The sequence below is a fragment of the Haliotis asinina genome, chromosome 4 (genome assembly GCF_037392515.1).
Source record: "Haliotis asinina isolate JCU_RB_2024 chromosome 4, JCU_Hal_asi_v2, whole genome shotgun sequence".
Lineage (NCBI taxonomy): Eukaryota > Metazoa > Mollusca > Gastropoda > Lepetellida > Haliotidae > Haliotis > Haliotis asinina.
Genome location: NC_090283.1, coordinates 11,670,902 through 11,687,397, shown reverse-complemented (window position 1 = coordinate 11,687,397; position 16,496 = coordinate 11,670,902). Strand labels below are relative to the sequence as shown.

The following is a 16,496-nucleotide window of genomic DNA, read 5'->3' as shown; positions in this document are numbered from 1 at the left end:
TATTAAGCATGCACTAAAAAAACCAACAACATGATGATCATAATATTGTTTTCATCTACTTCGAGAAACTGTTTTAGCAGGAAAAGTGCAAAAAATATTCTGATGATTTTGAGATGCCCCCTTGCCCAGATACAATCAAACATCATGTACAATTCAAACAAAAGGTTATTTCCACTGCAAACAAAACATAACCCTGATACAGTAAATATCAAACATTATTTACACAGTAAACACAGAATTAATCTGAAGCAACGTCAATCCCAAAACATGTGCCCAATACAGACATAACATGATGAAAGACAACATCCATGATATGGAATATATCCCGAAACTTATGAGCAATTACAGATTCAAATCCCAAACCAATGCTGAGAGTGACCTGAAAAACAGAAATCACAGCATAAAACCATTCCTGGTGATAGATACGATCAAAGCGAAATTCTATATGATGAGTGAATGGTCTTATCCCTCGTGATAGAACCAAACACATTTATGGGAATGGCCGCTCTATCAAAACATTGGCTGTTTGTTCAAGGAATGCAATATCACAATCAGTTTACACAAGAAATAATGTTGATTTTATGCAATTATTCCATTCAGAAAAGCACTGTGCTCGAGATTAAGCTTTCTTTTCATACTGGGTTCATCAACAGCACCCACGTAAGTACCATATTTTTTCTAATAAACAACCTGATCTCAGTCTTTCAAAAGGCTTCCAACCACGACATTATCAGATATCTGGGTGATGACAAAACCTTCAACTTCAATTACCGTGTGGAAAATGTGATATTCACACATAAATTGACAAAAATGTTTTATTTTATTCATGCCAATGAAAGGTAACCTTCCGGTGAAGATCTGCGTTACAATTCATCTTCAGTAACACATGGTTGTAACAGGCAACTAACGGGATCAGGCAGTCAGGCTCTCGGACTTGGTTGACACGTCATTATATCCAAAATGTGTATATTGCTGCTGATGCTGTTGATTGTCTGATCCAAACTCAATTATTTACAGCCTGCTTCTGTAGAGCTGGAATATTGCTGAGTGCAGCATAAAACTAAACTCGCTCTATCATCCACAAGTCATCTAAACATAACATGCCAAGTGCCTTTTGTGTTTTATTCAGTACATATTCAGCATTTATTGTGTTGTTCTGCCATAAAATTAATTACAAATATAAAGTCTGAATCTTTTGCACATGAAATTTTCATTACAATCCTGAATCATTGAAAAAATTATTGTATTTTCAATACGTTGCTGTTTTAAGGTACTTTGCATCAAAAACATGCATGCAAAATATTTTATGCATGTTATATATGTTATATTATATATATATTAATATTATATATTGACATGAACACTTCCACTAGTTGGCACCAAGTGCCTGTTAAAGATCTGACGGTTTTCATATTGTGGTACACGCTTAGCAGTAATGTTGTACACTGGCTGTTATTCAACATATATTAAAGGCCTGGTGCTTATTAGAGCTATTGCGGTCAGAGAAATGGGGGGGGGGGGGGGGGGAGATGGGGAGCTTTAGGGTTTGTCTGAAGTGACAAATGCACCATGTTTGTCTGGCCACTGTATCAAACTGTAAACATTACTGTGACATTACAGATCGTGCAGCAGAGCAAAAACTTTCAGCATTAATGACACTATACTGTTTCAACAAACAGCAACAAGAGAATTAACGAACGTATACTATTTCAATAGCAGCAAGAAGAGAATCAGGCATCTGTAACTAGCCCCGTGGTGGGTGGATCTTGTGTTGGACTCGAGTTGTATAGGTCCTAATTGCCTGAAGTAAATCTAAAAGTCAGTTCATTTGTCACAATAAACTCGGTTTTTAATGAATCCTGAAGACTTTAGTCTAGGCCATCAGCTTCTAAAGTCTGTGGGTGATGAGGGCGGCACACATGTTTTTGGAACCATGCTTCTACTTCTGTACAGTTATCAAATAATTTTGGGCTGAGTACGGGGACTTCACGACTACACGAAGATAGGTCTGAGTACTGGGAGTTAATGACTACACAAAGGACTTCATGGTCCATATACACTGGACAAAATAAGTTAAGGATATTGGTATGTTTATGATTGATATTTCATTAGTATGTCAATGAATAAATAGATCATTATTCATAACTTCAAAATTGACATATATCCCCAACTAGTTTTGTTCAGTATAGTTAAGACTACTATTTCTCTCAACTGTATAGTCACCACAGTCATAACTAAGGTGGAACTTTGGTCTTATGACAATAAATTATACTGATGGAAGATTCATCAGTAATTAAGTTTACTTGACTGAATAAGATCTAATTACAAATTACAATGTCTCCTCTGGAATTAAGAAAATGACAGCTTTGAAAAAAATGCATTTTAAACAGCATTCATTTCGTCCCATTCTGGTTGGTACCAAGTACACATGGTCTTGAATCCACAACCCTAATACTCCTCCTGCTTGTACAATGAACTATATATCCTATGCATTTGTGAACAAAATGAATGCGATCTTCACTACCATCGATCATTCGCACTAAATTCATAGGAACCCTAAAGTACTGCTACTTTCAGACTCAGAGCCAACACGACCAGCAAACAGACTAATCGCTGAACAATTCCCCCGTCTTTACCCCGCACATGTCTCGCCCTCCGAGCCATTCATCAAGCCCAAAAGGAGGCCAGCAAGACATGTTTAATTTAGGCGCTGGCTGGACAAGCATGTTTGGCCAGAGGAGTTCTAGTGACCAATTCATTGCCTACAGACCAAACACACGGCATGTGTTGTAATCATGAAAATATCCTAATCATAGGGATCTGCTCAAGTTTCTGCAGGCTAAACTCAATTTGTCCTCAATATGGCTTTTGCCGTTATACCTTCAGCTGTTTGCTAAGTAATTGGATTGCGTAATACTAGAAGAGTCGGTAGCATGGATAGGTAGACCAGACACTTATTTGTAATGCAAAGGAACATTGGCTTTAGTGTGAAACCTCTGGATTTGACATATTCTGAGGTGAGGTCACTAGGTAGACCAGACGCTTATTTGTAATGCAAAGGAACATTGGCTTTAGTGTGAAACCTCTGGATTTGACATATTCTGAGGTGAGGTCACTAGGTGAACCAGAGGTTTATTTGTAATGCAAAGGAACATTGGCTTTAGTGTAAAACCTCTGGATTTGACATATTCTGAGGTGAGGTCACTAGGTGAACCAGAGGTTTATTTGTAATGCAAAGGAACATTGGCTTTAGTGTAAAACCTCTGGATTTGACATATTCTGAGGTGAGGTCACTAGGTGAACCAGAGGTTTATTTGTAATGCAAAGGAACATTGGCTTTAGTGTGAAACCTCTGGATTTGACATATTCTGAGGTGAGGTCACTAGGTGAACCAGAGGTTTATTTGTAATGCAAAGGAACATTGTCTTTAGTGTGAAACCTCTGGATTTGACATATTCTGAGGTGAGGTCACTAGGTGAACCAGCGGCTTATTTGAAATCCTGCAATGACATAGACTTTTGTTTGATACCTTCTGTATTGGATATATTCAATGTCACATGTGTCTTTATGAAATATGAGGGTGTCTGCTTCTACCGGCACAGAAAAATGACCATTTCTATACTATTGGCCTGAGGATAACACACTGCACTTTGAACATACCCACAAAGCCACAGTACTCTGACTCTGTAAATAACAAATACAAGGCAGGGTAAGAACAAGTACCATTATTTATCTTTTGGTCTGATATGAACAGGACATCCAACCTCTAACTTTCTAGCAAAGCAACATATTAATTATCCATTTGTCACTTACAGACATCTAAAATTCCTCATCTATAATCCATTATTTTGTTATCTTAATCAAATACTTGTATGCATAGCCAAACATTAATAGTGTTTAATAAGTCAGGCCTTAGAGATACAATGTGGGTCACAAGTCCTTGAAATGTTGAATACAGTACAGACATGTTAAACAGAGATGTAGTTAATCCACCTTAAAGATCCAAACATTTCAAACAAATTGTTAAAGCCTTAGTTTCTGTCTTGTCGTATGTTTATGTCCATTCAACAAAACATTAAAATGTTCCCTCCAGTTTCCATCCTTCCACAGGTTTATGTTTCAGTTTGTTTTGGTTTGGTTTGATCTGAGTGTTGTTTAACTCTGCATTCAGCAATATTCCAGCTTTATGGTGGCGGTCTGAAAATAATCGAGTCTGGACAAGACAATCCAGGGCTCAACACATGTCAACCAAGTTGGCAAGCCTAACCACCCAATCCTCTTACAAGTATCAGTTACTGGACACCAATTCTAACCCTGATCTTCATAGGTAAGTCACGATGGTAGTGATGACATTACAACCACTGATCTGGACAGACATCTGATGACTAAGGCTGTCCCCTCATGTGTATAAGTAAACTACATTTCCCCTGAATGCAAATACCTGCTTCATTTTCCATCATACAACTGGTTTACATTTCAGTAAGCAGTAATCAAGTTTCATGTCAATCTCCAACATACCCCTGAGATTGTAAAGGAAACCGTGGGTGATAGCAAACAAAATCAGATTATAATTTTGAGTGAGTGAGTGAGCGAGCAAGCCAGCGAGTGGGCATGGGACTGAGACAGGTTGATGTGAGAGGTGTCAACAAATGTGGTGTGGATGCCACTGATTCAAGCTTATTGCCATGTTCTGAACCAACTCAGTTCTGTTACAACAACCCCTTTTTACTAAACTTCACAACAAGGAAAAAAATCCTCTGCAAAAGGTTGAAATGTCAGCTTCCTAACTTCAAATCTAATTTGAAAATGAAGCTATTTTCAAAACATTTGTAACCAATCAATTCAAAGCCATCTCATGAAACCCAAAAGCTGATAAAAAGTGGAGCTGCTGTTATGGACAGATGTTCGAATACAGGGTTTTAATGTCTTTTTCTTTGTTCTCTGATGACAAAGGAATGAATGGCTAAACTCCTACATTCCATGACAAATGAACATCTGCAGCTAAAATTTGTCTTTTTTTACACATGAAAAAAATGCAGGGAACACATCTCATTTAAAACTGGCAAATGTATTGATTTTCACTGAGCTCTTTCTGAATGAGAACCAACAGCCTACATATATCTGACCTTTGCCTCTGCTATCCCATGAGGCAACTGTCAACCAAATCTGCTGATCTCAGGACTTCTTCCGGCTGCAATAGCTGGCACGAAATTGGAAAATCAATTCCAATCTAATTTAAACTTTCAAAACTTCGCCGCAAAAATTCCCAGGTCTCAGCTAAACACATTAATCTGACAACTCAAATCACACTTTGGTAAGTGTGTCATAGCAACCTACTTTCCCTCGTTCCAAAAATCTGAACAGAATAGTTTTCAAGGCCAAGGTTTAACTGATCTTGGCAGCGATGCATCTAAACCATAAATTATCTACAAAGGTCACACAGTTACAATAGAGTCCACTCTCCCAGGACCATTAGCTCCTGTTCAATGGTCCACTGGTAAGGTAATGATATGTCATTTGCTGAGAACATTCTTTGTGTGGAACCTAGCACAGTTAGAGACTATCAATATCATCATTATCATCATTATCCCAAGGTGGTCTGTTAATCAAGAGTCATTAAACTGCTACAAAACACATAATAATAAAATCAGGAGAGGATTTCAACAGTATAAGCATTTCCATCTGTATCAAGTTAGCACTGTGTGGTCCTTCTTGTAAATCTGAGTGGGTGAGTGGCCGTGTGAATGAGTGAATAAATAGGTGGATGAGTGGGTAGGTAAGTGGGTGGATGAATGAGTGAGTAGATAAGTAGTTGGGTCAGTACATGAGGGATAAGAGGGTGGATGAGCGAGTGAGCAAGTAGATAAGTGGGTGGATGAGTGAGTGAGAGGATAAGAGGGTGGTTGAGTGAGTGAGTGAGTGGATAAGTGGGTGGATCAGTGAGTGAGGGATAAGAGGGTGAGTGACTGAGTAGATAAGTGGGTGGATCAGTAAGTGAGGGGATAAGAGGGTGGATGAGTGAGTGAGTAGATAAGTGGGTGGATGACTGACTGAGTAGATAAGTGGGTGGATCAGTAAGTAGATAAGTGGGTGGATCAGTGAGTGAGGGGATAAGAGGGTGGAAGAGTGAGTGAGTAGATAAGTGGGTGGATCAGTGAGTGAATGAGTTTAGTTTCATGCTACACTCAGCAATATTACAGCTATATGGCGGTGGTCTGTAAATAATCGAGTCTGGACCAGACAATCCAGTGATCAACGGTGATCATCGATCTGCGCATTTGGGAACCGATGACATATGCCAACCAAGTCAGCAAGCCTGACCCGTTACTTGCCTCTTACGACAAGCATAGTCGCCTTTTATGGCAAGCATGGATTGCTGAAGGCTTATTCTACCCCGGGACCTTCACGGGTACGAGGATCAGTGAGTGAGGGGATAAGAGGGTGGAAGAGTGAGTAAATAAATGGGTGGATCAGTGAGTGAGGTGATAAACAGGTGGATGAATGAGTGAGTGAGTGAGTGAGAGAGAGAGAGAGAGAGTGAGTGAGCTGTTTTATACAGTATTTATCAAGATCGTCAATACTACAAGGGGGGATCAGAATTTTTTATTCACACTTAACATCCATGAATGGAATCAAACCAGAACCTTCAATGTGACAGGAGAACACATTGAAGAATACTTGGATCATATGACAGCAAAAGTGAATGATAGAACCAGGTGTGATAATTCTGACACATAAAGTTCCAGTGTATATGCTTTACATTTCTTCAACTTGCAAATGACGAAATATGCTGAAAAGAATTTGCAATTTGTTATTTATGTCTCTTATTTCATTTGACATTTCACGTCTTAGACAAAAGCAAATGTCAAAAGTTAGCTGTTCTATTATTACTGTTGATTACACAACATTTGCCCGAAACTATATGCTATCCCAGACAGCTGACACATTTGAGGGCATTGGGGACGAGATATTTCTTGAAAATAAGAGAAAGTTACAAAATTATTCATTTTGTGAATACAAATGTAGAACTGTTTAAATAACTGTCAGACTTACTCCATCTGTATCAGGCACTAATGTCTCCAACTATCTAATCAGGTCTGGACAATACCAAGTTAATGGAATGAGCAACTCACCATGTTGCCATGGATACACTGACATTGCCTGGACTGTCATGACACTGACGAGAATCACATTTTGTGGGGGGGGGGGGGCAATTTGGAGGACATTTTATTTATAGGAATTGGTGAGCTCAGTATAAAAAGCATCAGTTACTGGTGACCACACTATGACAAGTATCAGGTACTGGTGACCACACTATGACAAGTATCAGGTACTGGGGACCACACTATGACAAGCATCAGGTACTGGGGACCACACTATGACAAGCATCAGGTACTGGGGACCACACTATGACAAGCATCAGGTACTGGGGACCACACTATGACAAGTATCAGGTACTGGGGACCACACTATGACAAGCATCAGGTACTGGGGACCACACTATGACAAGCATCAGGTACTGGGGACCACACTATGACAAGCATCAGGTACTGGTGACCACACTATGACAAGCATCAGGTACTGGGGACACTCTATGACAAGCATCAGTTACTGGGGACCACACTATGACAAGCATCAGTTACTGGGGACCACACTATGACAAGTATCAGGTACTGGGGACCACACTATGACAAGCATCAGGTACTGGGGACCACACTATGACAAGTATCAGGTACTGGGGACCACACTATGACAAGCATCAGGTACTGGGGACCACACTATGACAAGTATCAGGTACTGGGGACCACACTATGACAAGCATCAGGTACTGGGGACCACACTATGACAAGCATCAGGAACTGGGGACCACACTATGACAAGCATCAGGTACTGGGGACCACACTATGACAAGCATCAGGTACTGGGGACCACACTATGACAAGCATCAGGTACTGGGGACCACACTATGACAAGTATCAGGTACTGGGGACCACACTATGACAAGCATCAGGTACTGGGGACCACACTATGACAAGCATCAGGTACTGGGGACCACACTATGACAAGCATCAGGTACTGGGGACCACACTATGACAAGCATCAGTTACTGGGGACCACACTATGACAAGCATCAGTTACTGGGGACCACACTATGACAAGTATCAGGTACTGGGGACCACACTATGACAAGCATCAGGTACTGGGGACCACACTATGACAAGCATCAGTTACTGGGGACCACATTATGACAAGTATCAGGTACTGGGGACCACACTATGACAAGCATCAGGTACTGGGGACCACACTATGACAAGCATCAGTTACTGGAAACCACACTATGACAAGTATCAGGTACTGGGGACCACACTATGACAAGCATCAGGTACTGGGGACCACACTATGACAAGTATCAGGTACTGGGGACCACACTATGACAAGCATCAGGTACTGGGGACCACACGATGACAAGTATCAGGTACTGGGGACCACTCTATGACAAGCATCAGGTACTGGGGACCACACTATGACAAGTATCAGGTACTGGGGACCACACTATGACAAGCATCAGGTACTGGGGACCACACTATGACAAGCATCAGGTACTGGGGACCACACTATGACAAGCATCAGGTACTGGGGACCACACTATGACAAGCATCAGGTACTGGGGACCACACTATGACAAGCATCAGGTACTGGGGACCACACTATGACAAGCATCAGGTACTGGGGACCACACTATGACAAGCATCAGGTACTGGGAACCACACTATGACAAGCATCAGGTACTGGGGACCACACTATGACAAGCATCAGGTACTGGGGACCACACTATGACAAGCATCAGTTACTGCGGACCACACTATGACAAGCATCAGGTACTGGGGACCACACTATGACAAGTATCAGGTACTGGGGACCACACTATGACAAGCATCAGGTACTGGGGACCACACTATGACAAGCATCAGGTACTGGGGACCACACTATGACAAGCATCAGGTACTGGGGACCACACTATGACAAGCATCAGGTACTAGGGACCACACTATGACAAGCATCAGGTACTGGAGACCACACTATGACAAGCATCAGGTACTGGGGACCACACTATGACAAGCATCAGGTACTGGGGACCACACTATGACAAGTATCAGGTCCTGGGAACCACACTATGACAAGCATCAGGTACTGGGGACCACACTATGACAAGCATCAGGTACTGGAGACCACACTATGACAAGTATCAGGCACTGGGGACACTCTATGACAAGAATCTGGTACTGGGGACCACACTATGACAAGCATCAGGTACTGGGGACACTCTATGACAAGAATCTGGTACTGGGGACCACACTATGACAAGTATCAGGTACTGGGGACACTCTATGACAAGAATCTGGTACTGGGGACCACACTATGACAAGCATCAGGTATTGGGGACCACACTATGACAAGCATCAGGTACTGGGGACCACACTATGACAAGTATCAGGTACTGGGGACCACACTATGACAAGTATCTGGTACTGGGGACCACACTATGACAAGTATCAGGTACTGGGGACCACACTATGACAAGTATCAGGTACTGGGGACCACACTATGACAAGTATCAGGTACTGGGGACCACACTATGACAAGAATCAGGTACTGGGGACCACACTATGACAAGCATCAGGTACTGGGGACCACACTATGACAAGCATCAGTTACTGGGGACCACACTATGACAAGCATCAGGTACTGGGGACCACACTATGACAAGCATCAGGTACTGGGGACCACACTATGACAAGCATCAGTTACTGGAGACCACACTATGACAAGTATCAGGTACTGGGGACCACACTATGACAAGCATCAGGTACTGGGGACCACACTATGACAAGTATCAGGTACTGGTGACCACACTATGACAAGCATCAGGTACTGGGGACCACACTATGACAAGCATCAGGTACTGGGGACCACACTATGACAAGTATCAGGTACTGGGGACCACACTATGACAAGCATCAGGTACTGGGGACCACACTATGACAAGTATCAGGTACTGGGGACCACACTATGACAAGTATCAGGTACTGGGGACCACACTATGACAAGCATCAGTTACTGGGGACCACACTATGACAAGCATCAGGTACTGGGGACCACACTATGACAAGTATCAGGTACTAGGAACCACACTATGACAAGCATCAGGTACTGGGGACCACACTATGACAAGTATCAGGTACTGGGGACCACACTATGACAAGCATCAGGTACTGGAGACCACACTATGACAAGTATCAGGTACTGGGGACCACACTATGACAAGTATCAGGTACTGGGGACCACACTATGACAAGTATCAGGTACTGGAGACCACACTATGACAAGTATCAGGTACTGGGGACCACACTATGACAAGCATCAGGTACTGGAGACCACACTATGACAAGTATCAGGCACTGGGGACACTCTATGACAAGAATCTGGTACTGGGGACCACACTATGACAAGCATCAGGTACTGGGGACACTCTATGACAAGAATCTGGTACTGGGGACCACACTATGACAAGCATCAGGTACTGGGGACCACACTATGACAAGCATCAGTTACTGCGGACCACACTATGACAAGCATCAGGTACTGGGGACCACACTATGACAAGCATCAGGTACTGGGGACCACACTATGACAAGCATCAGGTACTGGGGACCACACTATGACAAGCATCAGGTACTGGGGACCACACTATGACAAGCATCAGGTACTGGGGACCACACTATGACAAGCATCAGGTACTGGGGACCACACTATGACAAGCATCAGGTACTGGGGACCACACTATGACAAGCATCAGGTACTGGGGACCACACTATGACAAGCATCAGGTACTGGGGACCACACTATGACAAGCATCAGGTACTGGGGACCACACTATGACAAGCATCAGGTACTGGGGACCACACTATGACAAGAATCAGTTACTGGAGACCACACTATGACAAGTATCAGGCACTGGGGACCACACTATGACAAGTATCAGGTACTGGGGACCACACTATGACAAGCATCAGGTACTGGGGACCACACTATGACAAGTATCAGGTATTGGGGACCACACTATGACAAGTATCAGGTACTGGGGACCACACTATGACAAGTATCAGGTACTGGGGACCACACTGACAGGCTTCAGGTACTGGGGATCACTCTGACAGGCATCAGGTACTGGGGACCACACTATGACAAGTATCAGGTATTGGGGACCACACTATGACAAGTATCAGGTACTGGGGACCACACTATGACAAGTATCAGGTACTGGGGACCACACTATGACAAGTATCAGGTACTGGGGACACTCTATGACAAGAATCTGGTACTGGGGACCACACTATGACAAGCATCAGGTATTGGGGACCACACTATGACAAGTATCAGGTACTGGGGACCACACTATGACAAGTATCAGGTACTGGGGACCACACTATGACAAGTATCAGGTACTGGGGACCACACTATGACAAGTATCAGGTACTGGGGACCACACTGACAGGCTTCAGGTACTGGGGATCACTCTGACAGGCATCAGGTACTGGGGACCACACTATGACAAGTATCAGGTATTGGGGACCACACTATGACAAGTATCAGGTATTGGGGACCACACTATGACAAGCATCAGGTACTGGGGACCACACTATGACAAGCATCAGTTACTGGGGACCACACTATGACAAGCATCAGGTACTGGGGACCACACTATGACAAGCATCAGGTACTGCGGACCACACTATGACAAGCATCAGGTACTGGGGACCACACTATGACAAGCATCAGTTACTGCGGACCACACTATGACAAGCATCAGGTACTGGGGACCACACTATGACAAGCATCGGGTACTGGGGACACTCTATGACAAGAATCTGGTACTGGGGACCACACTATGACAAGTATCAGGTACTGGTGACCACTCTGACAGGCTTCAGGTACTGGGGATCACTCTGACAGGCATCAGGTACTGGGGACCACTCTGACAGGCATCAGGTACTGGGGACCACTCTGACAAGCATCAGGTACTGGTGACCACTCTGACAGGCATCAGGTACTGGGGATCACTCTGACAGGCATCAGGTACTGGGGACCACTCTGACAAGCATCAGGTACTGAGGACCACTCTGACAGGCATCAGGTACTGGGGACCACTCTGACAAGCATCAAGTACTCAGGACCTACTCTATGACAAGCATCAGGTACTTGAGAGCTGAAGAGAATTGCTTTTCCTTTCCAATGCTTTCCATTCCCCTGGTAACATCTACACAAAGTGCTGTAATGAACCTTTGCAATGAATTAACCTTGAAAAAATAAACAAAGTGACCACTCTGATTCTGCAGCATTTCATCTCCTATTACAAAAACTGAATGAAACTGAAAGCCTCACTTCCTCATATGCATGTACGACACTTAAGACTGGGAGAAAACTATTGATTGTGGTTCAGGTTACAGCTGCTCCAGGTTTTCTGGGTATGATTAAAGTTAACGATTCCATGTGGACAAGACCTAATGCTATTATCCCCAACAAACCTTCAATTACCGCCGGAGAAATGAAACGGCAAGTGAATATTTACTTTTCTGGCAATACCAGAAAATGTTAATCCGCCAATCCAAGAGAGGACTCCTAATCAATATCATTTGCTTAAAACTCTAACTCAAATAAACCATCCATGAACTTTCTTTAACAAAAAACAAGCAATCGATATGAAAGTGTTGGCTTGTAAACAGTCAGAGACAACCTGGAATCAGAGTGAATCATGTACACAACACTGCAACAGAAAATTAAAACCAAGTAACCGCTAAGAAATTTCTGAACGTCAAAATTAATTTCATGTGATGTTGTCAAATTCCTGTTGTACTGTTAAGTGCTTGAAGGAGGATAAATAGCACCTGATAGTTCTGAGTCAGTTTAATGCACTCAACCTTAATGAAGATTGATGTGCACCCCCACAAGATATCATTTTGCACGATTTCTTTGTAACGGGACATGGTGAAGGAAACTTGTTGTGAACTCTGGCAATCAATAAACACAACAACTGCATGAAGTGTATGACACTGTAGGGTATGATATTTAGAGTTCCCTCCCTTACAACGGTGAACAATCTGACTAAATCCCACACTTGGCTCATTTAAAAAAATACATGATATTTAGAAAATCAGTGGAGTTGTGACACTTCATGAAGTCAATATGAACCTTATAGTGCCTTATCCCACCCAAGACAAACATTACTCCTATTTTTTAACAGTTTATTTTTTCATTGAACGGCAGCAGTATACCAACTCTCGCTTGTCTTGCCTCATGGGCTGGCAGAGTAAAATGGCATCCAGAGTTACCTCCCTTCCTCTTTGCAGCTAAACTCAGGGAAATGACACCCAAAGTTACTTCCCTTCCAATATGCAGTTTATTGGTCACCACTAGAGATTTTCAAACTCTTCACTCACTGCAGAATTTCTGTGAAGCATGACATGGACCCTGAGGCAATTAGCAACTTTGTACTGTCAAATATCTCCAGCCAAGTTTCCAAGCTAGATGCTCAAAATTTGTTCATTGTTTAACTCAGCACTTTTCCATCTGCATGAAGAAGATGTGTCAATAATTGAGTCAGGACCAGAAAATCCAGTGATATACATCATTTGTAATGCCAAGAGTGAGAACAATTCAATAAGGGAAAAATTTCAGTCCATGATTTACTATGAATAAACAGGGAGACAACTCTTAAATACTAGCTGGTTGGCAATCAAAATAAACCCAGTAAATCCTTTCCCAGATACAAGGTCAAACCCATTCCTTGTGAATAATCCTGCCATTAAACGAGCTTACTTAGTGACTACAGGGGAAATACACTAATAAATTAGACTTCATGACAAACTACCATTAAGGAAAGATTAAAAATGTTCCGTATGTAAGAGAATATACAACTGCTGTACACAGTAATGCCCCCCAAAAGCATCAAGCACCATCTTTTACATCATTGGTGAGGTGTGTCAAGTAATTCATGGGCATACTGCATGACACCGTGATGTTTCTGGTTTTGTGCTGCAGGGGTTCAAAAATATTTTTAAAAGCCACTTGCCACAGGGAAAGTGACTTCAAGAAAGTAACTTTCTAATTTTCCCCTTGCCCTGATTTTATGACACAATGTTTGATGTTAATGTTTACCCAACTCTTTATTGAAAAGCGATAAATTTCAAAGAAAGATTATGAGCAGAGATGAAATGAAATCCTAGTTTATTTGCTTTTTGAAACCATAAGTGGAAATTATCTAGTAGTCCTTGGACAAGTGAGATACCATTATCTGATTGCCCGAAATGAAAACTGACTTGTCCCAGGTGTCAGGCGATGGGATATTTGAACCTGTGTCGAAATTGTCATTTGTGCAAATACCAATCAATGATAGACTGTTTTTCTTATTTCATTAGATCTAGTTATATTCAATTTTAATAAAAAAATATTTATCCCTTACATGACAATGATTCATAATTATCGAATTTAAGAATAGCTTCTTTTAGCTGTATGACCCTCATTGCATCATAATAATTTATTGGATAAATATGACTTATACCAGGGCATCAGAAGAAGGGGAGGTAATTCTACCCTGGCATCGGTCAAGAGACTTCACACAAATTAAAGGCTGGGGCAAGGTGGCCCACTGTTTTTGGCCCAACAATGCCTCCTTCATCTGTCATCATTCACTGGTTGTGAGTTCAATTCTAGGATCAGCTCCTATAGTGGTCAGTCAGCACCAAACGTGTGACACACAAAGGTCAGTTTTTCGGACTTACCTCCAGTATAAAATATGACACATTAACATCAACTGAAATTGAAAAAAAACAAACAAAACAACACAATGTTTGAATTTTATGCATCCTGCCTTAAAAGGGAGATACCTCTGAATGCAAATCTGATCCCTGTTGTATTGCTTCTGAAATGAATGTTTGCATGTAGTGGCATATTTTATTAGCTTATCTGCCGTACCTGTGACCGATTCTTCTCCTCTTGTGCCGCCAGCTGAAGTTGCTGCTCTAGTGTCTCCCAGTCCATCTGCGGCAGTGTCGACTCCATGTTGTACACATCAAAGTCCCCACTCTTCTCCATATCACTACCAACAGACGGGGAACTATCTCGCTTTGACCTTCCACCTTTCACCCTGTGATTACTACCACTGTCTTTCACACGGTGCTTCCGTGATTTCACTGTCAATCCACTCTTGCCCCCTTCCCCATCTGTTAAATCCCGTTTTGCATCAGCTGGACTTGTCATGGCTGATTCTGTCAAATATTCCTCTGCCCCAATACCTGAGCTCGCATCACTCTCGGGACTACTTTCTTTCACAAATTCTCTCCCCTTGTGAAGGTCAAATGGCAATGCATCTGCATTAATCTTTTTCAGTTCAGCAAATTCTTGAGCAAGACTCAAAATATTTATTTTGCGAGCTCGTTTGCAGTAATCGGAATCGGTTTCACCAGGTAAACGATCAATTTCCTTCTGGTTATGGCCGGGTAGAAATGAGAAATTACCTCGCTGCAATTCCTCTCGCTCAATAATCTGTACCTCACTTTCGATATCCTTCAATGGACCTGCAATTTCTGATACATCTGACAAAACAGACTCGCACTCAATATCTCGCAGTTGTCTCACTGGTGATTTTTTCCCCAAGAAACTGCCAACAGTGAGAGTAGTCTCCCTTTCATTATCTTCCTGATGCTGGTTTTCTTCGGGTGTCGACAGCGTCATCACTTGCCCACAGATGGCGCTCTCTGTCTCACTATATTCATCTTCGTCAGACTCAGAATTAGATGTCACATCTTCTTCTGGCAAGCTACGATCTAACTTCTTCTTGTTTTCATGCTTATTACGTAAATGTCCCTTCCATGCCCTCTGTATTCTGAAATAATGAATTAACATTTAACACAAAAGTTAATCTCACATAAACCAATTGCTTTTCAAACTTAATTAACTATCTTTAGTATTTCTTAAATACTGAGCAATATGCTGTGTTCAGGGATTCACAACGAAAGATTAAAATAGGGAATTCTTCTTACTTACTCACCTTCTTACTTTTAGAACTAATTCAGTGAGACAAAGCATTTTAGTTTTGTTTAAATTTAAATCATTTCTGACAAGTTGTTCAATTAAAACAAAAACAAAAAAGACACAAAACACAATGGAATGAGGATTTGAACATCAATTTCATTCTTTAAACTGCCTGCAGAAAAAATTCATAAATGTTACACTGAGTTATCTCCCTTGCATTAGATTATTATACATGTGCTCATCAAAATGGTTTTAAGACCATGTTGCCAGTGAATAAATTTCAGACCATAAACAGTTCTTGGCCTAGATTTTCAAAGCTTTCTTAAAGCTGAGAAAGTCGTATGTTAATGTTAATGTATGGCACTTATGACTACCTTAGAGCTAAGAGATCTTCCAAAATATAG

The 16,496-nt window shown here is 41.9% G+C and overlaps 1 protein-coding gene across 2 annotated transcripts in view; it reads right to left on the bottom strand.

Annotated features, from left to right (window-relative positions):
• Positions 1 to 16,496, bottom strand: part of LOC137281273 (IQCJ-SCHIP1 readthrough transcript protein-like) — a 234,357-nt gene that overhangs the window by 81,066 nt on the left and 136,795 nt on the right. For both annotated transcript variants that reach the window (XM_067812433.1, XM_067812432.1), the window contains exon 7: positions 15,034 to 15,943. In XM_067812433.1, the coding sequence (XP_067668534.1) occupies positions 15,034 to 15,943 (910 nt within the window). The remainder of the gene's footprint in view (positions 1 to 15,033; positions 15,944 to 16,496) is intronic.